Source organism: Aplysia californica, unplaced genomic scaffold (assembly GCF_000002075.1).
Source record: "Aplysia californica isolate F4 #8 unplaced genomic scaffold, AplCal3.0 scaffold00667, whole genome shotgun sequence".
NCBI lineage: Eukaryota > Metazoa > Mollusca > Gastropoda > Aplysiida > Aplysiidae > Aplysia > Aplysia californica.
In genome coordinates this window covers 411,959-420,434 of record NW_004797937.1, presented here as the reverse complement: position 1 = coordinate 420,434, position 8,476 = coordinate 411,959, and the positions used below count along the sequence as shown (strand labels likewise).

Genomic DNA, 8,476 nt, shown 5'->3' with positions numbered 1-8,476 from the left:
TTACAATAAAGTGTACCACAGTAACATAAAACGTTGTGTTCTGACTAACAGAAAATAACTCCAAATATTCTTCTTATTAATTCAAAAACAGAAATGCCTTGAGCTGACATTTGAATGAATCAAAAGATTTGATCTCCCTTGAAGCACTCGGCAAAGCATTCCAGATCTTGGGGCCTTGATACTCAAATGCCCTTTCACCCATTGTTTTAAGTTTCATAGATGGTAAAATAAATTTCTTTTTGTCAGCTGATGACCTTTAACTGCGAGTTGGAAGGTGCAGTCTCGACAGATTTGATAAATATGATGGCGCTGAACCTGTTTAACACCACCATCCATTATCAGGGAGAAAAGCGGTCATCTTTGACACATAATCTTCTTGAAAAGTGTCTATATTATAATACAGAAAAAAAAGCAGGGGTAAAATGCTCATTTGTACAAGTGATTAGGGGTGTGTAGCTTCTGTGAGTACTCCATGAAGGAGGAAATAGAAAGTGGTCATTTTCACTGGTGATTATCTTGATTGGACAGATGGCCACTAGAGCATGTACGTATATCATATGAGCATGACATGCTTTCAGAGTAACGTGTGCGTATGTTACTTACTTACATTGTACGTGGTGTGCTTGAATGGTTCCTAACCTTAGCTCAGTCAGATGGTGGCAGATCAAACTTAGATCTGCAGCAACCGCCGTGCAGACAGATTCGATTTCAACAATTCAGTTCTTGAAATTCTCTTTTTTTGGTGCACTTTTTTGCGCATTAATAATAATAATAATAATAATAATAATAATAATAATAATAATAATAATAATAATAAATAATTTCATTTATGTAGCACATATACACGCTCTACAGCATGCTCTATGCACTTTACAACTAGCATTCACGCTAAACAGTATTCAAAGACCTTTTAAAACATAAAATATAATATGGATGAACGCATCTCAACATACATAGCCATTTGATGACAATGTGCTTGAGTACAATTATGATCTCTTGGGATGCAGCTAAAAAGGATAACGCTGTTCAAGTAACACATATTTCCCAGAGCATACAAGGACAAACATATACCGTGGTCTCTGGCAAATAGCACGTGGGGTAAAAGCACAACCCGGTTTAACTCTTTATCTCCGATGGATGTAAACCCACTATGCCAGGGCCCTCATTTGGTACAAAGTCTAAAATTGACCAACATATACCCCACTAAACCTGTCAATACTTTTTAAAAAAGTAAACCCATTTCAATCATCTTTCATCTAATAAATGAACTCCTGGTAAAAAAAAGAACTGTTTTTGGTAATTCCCGAAAAGTAATTTGACGTCGAGATCGTCGTAAAGGAATGTGCCCGAGCCACTGCGGGTGGTTCACTGGCACAGCAGTTTCTGCCGCAAGTCGCTGAGAGCGGCTGGACAGAGATAAGGCATACTGGCAGTGCAGAACTTTTGGTTTAAGACAATCCAAGACAGCAAAATCAGACGCCTGCAGTGGATCTTCTGCCCAGGACATGCAGGAGTCAAGGGAAATAAAAGAGCAGAAAAGCTAGCAGGCTCCGCAAACATAGAGGGAGTGCTTACCCTTGACCCTCCAACTGTAGTAGCCCTTGTCCGAGAACACCTAGCCAGCAGCCGTGAAGAAGACTCCTTCACGAAACGAAGGAGATTTTGATTAAGAAAGGAGTACATAGCTCAACGATGTCACAGCTCGGCTCAATGACATCACAGCTCAACGATGTCACAGCTCGAGTGAGCTCGGCTCAATGATCACGACATTCAATGAAATTCAACAGAATACTTACTTTAGATTACTCCCCTTTGAAATTCACCTTTAAGAGTACATTTGCTTCAAGGCACACTTTTCTTGTCCCACGAGGTGCGATTCATTTCCCAGAGACCACTGTATCTACCTCAGGAAAAAAAAAAAATTCCCACTTGGCCTAACATACATATTATATTTATATATATATGTGGGGCAGCGTGGTGGAATGAGGCTCTTGTTAAAATAATTAAAGTGAAGAAACTTGCATTTTTCCGCAGATTTGTGCATTTTTATCAAATTTTTGTTTTTTGGCTTTCATTCCCATTAAAGAACTCATTTCTGTTTGAATTTTTCTGAAAAACGTTGATTAAAGGCACCAAAAAATGTAAATTTTCAGTTACCACGGACTCTTAAGCTAAGGAAATAACTAATCTTGGCGGCCATTTTTTCACTAATTTTACCTCTGAAAACAAGTGACCCCTACCTCCTTCTTTCTTCTTTCGCAAATATCTCGACTTGTCTTCAGATAAATGGATATTTTTTTCATCCAAATAAAGACAAGGGACCAAGCTTTAAGATGATACCAATAACTCTACATGCCCAAAAATTGACGAGAGCCTGATTCCACCACGCTGCCTCACATATTTATAATCAAGTGCCTAAGCATCACAGTAATTATCAAAATCACTCTCAATTCATTTACAAATGAAATAAAACAGTTTGCCAGCAAAAACTCCAGCTGCCTACGCCGAAATGCCTCAAACTTTCTGAGTGTTTAGGTGACCCAGTGAAGCCTTGGCTGCCGACAGAGCATCGCGTAAGTATCCCATGAACCTGTGCACATCCAGGAAGCTGCAGTACATCGGGCTGGGGGAGATGCGAATCACCCGTGGCAACCTCTTGTCACACTGAGGAGGTAAGCAAATGGCACAGTTGTTACTTTTACCCATGTCAACTCTCATTCCACCCCCCCCCCCTCCCCCCCCCCCCCCACTTCCATCCCCTAAACCTCATGTAGAATTGAATTGTGATAATTCGGAAAACATTTCAACCATTCAAACTCTCTGTCTGTCTGTTCGATCATAATTTATCAACACATTTGAACCTATCAAAATCTGACAGTCTGTTTGATTAGAAAACTTAGCAAACACAAACTTTAGGTTCATTTCACTCTAGTTTAAATAGGAGACATCAAATATCAATTAGATAAAACACACAAATAAATTAAAGTGTACGTTTCGGCAAACATAGTCAAGATATAGAGTCAGGCTGAATCAAGAGTGTAAAAACAAAACAAAAAACAAGAGAGGGCAAAGCTTTAGTAACACCTACCACAACACCACGTTTTTCCAGCTCCTTGAAAAGTTCTTCTATGCAGACATTGAAGGCTAGTGACAACTGAGCCCCTCTCTGTTGAGGGTCGTGCGGTGTGAAGATGTCAATGTACACTGACATGCCATCGTCTTCCACTTTCTGACCCACAGGCCGTTGATACGAGCGTCGAATCAGGGCCTCTAAATATCCCGTCAACAGCAAGGACTTCTTTCGAAGCTCTTCCATGCTTGTCTTGCTGAAAATCTGTAAAATATGTGAAAAAAAAAACCCCAACTGTTATCAGAGCTCAATTACAGTGGAACTCGGATTTAACGAGCTCGGATTCAACGAGAACTCGGATTCAACGAGATGAGATAGATTCCTCGTTTTTTTTCTTCTTTAAAATCAATAAAAGTAACCTGGATTCAACGAGCACTTAAATCAGCGAGCTCGGATTCAACGAGGCTGCTTCTAGGGTGAACAGCCCCCGAAGACGTGGCTTCGCTAATTTTTCTCCCAGAACGAACTTTATCTATTCCCGGAAACCATCCATTGCATCTGCATCGTGAACCATTATTCACTTAGCCGATTGCATGCGACCAATCAGCGGCCTTTTAAAATACCAACACATGTGTTGTTGGCAGGCGCACGTGTCTACTCTGGCATGTCTCGGGGTCAGATGGGTGGCCTTCACACGAGTGGCTGTGTGTGCGTGTCAGGGGGGGGGGGGGACTAGCGTGCCGGGCGTTGAACGTCACATATACAAACGAGTCAGTCTTTTTACCCTCGGTAACTGATCATTATTACAAAAATAAGCTAGTCATGACATTGATCTACATAATGAATTGTGCACTGGTCTATGGAATCAAAATTTGCCGTACGCTAGGCTCTACACAGCAACACAACTTTTTTTGGTAAACAATCGAGATGACACAGGCATTTGAACGAATCGTTCTTTTTTTTACACAGCTCATAATATGCAGGCATTTCAGGCACTGCTTGTGACTTCTCTTTACACATTACTTGTTCAGTGCCTCTAATTATCTACACAAAACCTTGTGTTTGCTATAACGAACACTCTGATTCAACGAGGTTAAAGGTCAGGCCCAGCGACCTCGTTGAATCCGAGTTCCACTGTATACCAGGTGGGCTTAATGAACTGAAAAATATAGCACATCATTTTAAAAAAAAACAGAGCAAGTTCGAAGAAGAAATGGGAGGAAAACATCCGAGAATGGACTCCAATGGATCTGCAAGACACACTCAAGACAGCAGAGAGCCGAGAGGAGTGGATGAGATTTGTTGTCACCTGTCACAGGTGACCCAACGGATGATAAATCTAAGGGAGCATATAAGATAAAGTGTAAGTTTCCGCAATCATAGCAAATAAACAGAACATGAGAAAGCCAAGATAAAGCTGTTTGCCTAAAATAGAGACAGGGAAAGACCTTATAGTTGGCCTGCACCCAATATGAGGGGGGGGGGGAAGAGAGAGAGAGAGAGAGAGAGAGAGAGAGAGAGAGAGAGAGAGAGAGAGAGAGAGAGAGAGAGAGATACAGAGACAGAGAGAGACAGAGACAGAGAAAGAGAGACAGAGAGAGACAGAGAGAGAGAGTGAGACACAGAGACAGAGGCAGGGAGTGAGAGAGAAAGAGAGACAGAGAGAGAGACACAGAGAGAGAGAGAGAGAGAGAGAGAGAGAGAGAGAGAGAATGAGAGACAGAGAGACAGAGAGACAGAGAGAGACTGAGAGAGAGAGAGGCAGACAGAACAGACAGAGAGAGAGACAGAGACAGACAGACAGACAGAGAGATGCAGAAAGAGACAGAGACAGACAGAGAGAAAGAGAGAGATAGAGAGAGAGAGAGAGAGAGAGAGAGAGAGATAGAGGGGGGGGGGGTTATGGTTGTCCTCTCAAAGTGCAAAAGACTCACCTCCAGACTGGCCTTGAGAGGAACACAAAGAAAGCCTGGCGTGTTACTCACACGGTAGCCCCGGGCTCCAGGGATCAGATCCATATCTGAAGACAGAAAAAGAGATTTATCATCATCATCATCAAGTGCCAGATCTGCGAGAGACATTATCGATCATGGTTCTCCATTCATTTCTTTGCTCGGATGCTCTTAAAAAAGCTACGTTACCCTGATCTTCACCTCCTTTCCTGCTCTCTAACCATGTTCAGTTGTCTGCTTTCATCTCCTCTTTCTGCCCCCACCCCTTCACTTCCTTTGCCCCCTCCTCTGGGCTCCTAACTCTTTCTGCAGCCTTTCTACTGCTACTCCTTGGCTCCTTTTTACTGCTGTCTTTCAGCCACACCCCTGATCTTCTGGTAGGAAAGATCTACACCTAGCCCTCTCAGACAAGGGCGAAAAATCTCGAAGGGCCTGTGTGCAAGTTGCGCACGTTAAAGATCCCTAGGTGGTCTAAACTAGATAAGAGTAGGCTTCGACAGCCACCAGCGCAAAATTCAAAATTTCCTACCAACTGAAAATGTTTATGTGTCATGCACGCTCATATGCAGTTGCGAGTGGCTTAAAACACTTACTAAAAAAAAAAAGATTAATAAAATTTTAAAACATTTAAAAAAAATTAAAACATTCCACTTTTTCGTGTTAACTATTACAAACAAAAGCACTTGCTGTTACCAAAGGGCCAGGCAAAAATAAATTTTAAAAAAAAGAAACGACTATACATGAGCAGTGACAATATTGTTCACTCACTGTTGCCCAAAATGACGACACAAAAGCACTAGTGAGATACCAAAGGACCATGTAAAAATATAAAAAAAGAAAAAAAAGAAATGACTTAAATTCATGAGCAGTGACAAAATTGTCCACTCACTGTTGTCCATGACGAATCTGGAGGAGAGGTCGTGACCCCACCAGCCCAGCAGTTTGGGGAAGTCGTTGCTGCGGTGCTTCTCGTGGATGAAAAGACCGGCCAATCCGCCCGCACTGGCACACAGGTACTGCACAAATGTAACAAGTCATGTTACTAAACGAGAACCACCAGCTGTGCTTATTTGTGTCATCCTCTTGGAACCATAAATCCCACATTCGCTTCAACACCGTTAAGACTGCTCTGTTACTACTCTGACGAAGGAGACGACATCAAACTATTAAGTACAGCCAAAATTGTCCAAGACAGCCACTCTTTATCCAGGAGAAATGTGGGGGTCTTGTGGCGTCGGTGGCCTATTGATTAGGCTACCAGACTTATAATCGTGAGGTTGCGGGGTCGGGGGTTCGAGCCGCAGGCCCGATGTTGTGTCCTTGGGAAAGGCACTTTACATGAATTTTCCTCACTACACCCAAGTGGAAATGGGTACCCGACCATAGAAAGCGAAAGATCTTGTCAGTATGATAGTGTTTAAGCACCTATAAATGGCTGCCTACACTGTACGCTTCCCAGGAAGTTGAAGTTGTTTCAGAATGCTCTCAGGTCTGCTGGGGTAATAGTATAGATTGTGAAGCTCATAGAGCTTGCTGTTGCGTGGGGATTTGCGATATACAAATGCTATCTATTATTATTATTAGATAGGTGGACGTTTTGGACAGTGTTATTTAAATATAGGGAAAAAAACCTGCAAGGGCGAGGGGGGGGGGAGAGTTGATCGTATGTACAGGTGATTGTCTTTGGACAGGCAGCTGTTAGAGTAAGGAGCCTGTATCACAATTGTGAGACATCATGGTGAAATCAGGTGCTCATTAAGATAACGACATCAAAGAAACCAACAATTTTATCATTCGACAATTTTTATCTAATATTTGGGGGGCTGAACATCTTTTACGTTTATGTCCATTTAAAAACACATTTCCGTGTTGGTTTTACTGGAAATCGTCGATTAAAGGCACAAAAAATGTAAATTTTTCAGTTTCCAAGCATTCTAGGGCTATATAAGCCACCAAACTTTGACAGCTATTTTCTCTCTAATTTAACTCTAAAACCAGGCGGCCCTCACCTCTTTCAATCGCAAATATATCTCTTTTTCTATTCAAGATAGATAAGTACTTTTTCCATAGACAAATGAACAAACTTTAAGCACGGATGTAAACAGGTTTTGAAAAAAAAGCCGGAAAATATACGGCGCGCGCGCACAAACTGAAATAAGAATACAGTGAGAATAAATAATATTTGTTTCTTCCCCTCTATTACAACAAATATTCTCTATTTAGTATATATAATATGTATTGTTTATAGTAGGCTTTAGTTAAAAGCTGGGGCCCAAATGGCAAGTCGGACGGAAAAGCCGGAAGATTTACATCCCTTTTTAAGATGACACCGATAACTCCACATGACCTGATATTGCCGAGCACCCGATTCCATCCCGCCGTGATACAATTATTCTATTAAGTGAAAAAGTTACAAAACCTACCTTGTATGAGCACCAGCAGGCAAAGTCCACGTTCCAGTCATGCAGATACAGAGGGACGTTCCCTGCCGCGTGAGCCAGGTCCCATCCTACGTAACAACCCTACAGGCGATATGGGCAAACATAATAATAATAATTGTAATATATTGCATTTATACAGCGCATTTCCACAAAGAAGTGCTCAATGCGCTGTACAATAATACAAAGAACATATGCAGCCCACAGCTCCTATAGTAATCATCTTTCTCTCTCTCCTGTCTCTCTCTCTCTTTCTCTTTCTCACTCTCTCTTTCTCGCTCTCTCCAGTACATCCTTGATTAAAGACAATCCCACAAAACTAACCCAGACACCCTCATACACATTGATGATATCACACAGTCATAAATTGTTACAGAACAGAACAGTAAGAATAAACGATACAGTGAGAACATAATAGATACTGAGAGAACATTATAATATTTGTACCGGGAAAGTCGGAAATTACAGATTGAAGCTGGACTGAAACAAATTATGCATTTTAAGCATTGATTTGAATTGTGTTAAAGTGATAGACTCCCGTACATAAGCTGGCAGAGCGTTCCACAGGGAGGGGGCGTGGTGTGAAAAAGCTTTCCCTCCGAGTCTCTGACTTTTGCATTGGACAGGTCTTAAAAGTCTTTTCTTCGCCAATCTTAAAGGCCGAGATGGAATATTTTATTCGATGACCATGTCACAAAGATATGGTGATGAAATGTAGTTGATGCACCAGTCCAGCGAAAAGTATATTTCTAAATTTCTTTTAAGAAACGAAACAGAAAACCATAAACAGGAGAGAAAAATACTGCTTGAGGGGTGCTAACGAAATGAGCTGACTTCTAGCAAGCCCTAATGGAGATATTGGCAAAAAATCAACACAGGGGTCAAATTCATAGTTAGTTTTAGTAAGGTTTTACGGCGCTCGCAACTGCATTAAGTCATATGACCGCCAAGGGGTGGATGTCAACAGAGAAGTCTTTACAGGGAATCAGGCTTACTCTGCTCACCTCTCTAGCTTC

General features: G+C 41.5%; 1 protein-coding gene across 2 annotated transcripts in view; it reads right to left on the bottom strand.

Annotated features, from left to right (window-relative positions):
• Positions 1-2,337: 2,337 nt before the first annotated feature.
• LOC101859889 (kynureninase) overlaps positions 2,338-8,476 on the bottom strand; it is a 45,508-nt gene continuing 39,369 nt past the window's right edge. For both annotated transcript variants that reach the window (XM_013087987.2, XM_005108192.3), the window contains 5 exons: positions 7,446-7,544; positions 5,912-6,038; positions 5,005-5,090; positions 3,089-3,334; positions 2,338-2,664 (listed from right to left, as the gene is read on the bottom strand). In XM_013087987.2, the coding sequence (XP_012943441.1) occupies positions 2,515-2,664; positions 3,089-3,334; positions 5,005-5,090; positions 5,912-6,038; positions 7,446-7,544 (708 nt within the window). In that variant the 3' untranslated portion in view covers positions 2,338-2,514. The remainder of the gene's footprint in view (positions 2,665-3,088; positions 3,335-5,004; positions 5,091-5,911; positions 6,039-7,445; positions 7,545-8,476) is intronic.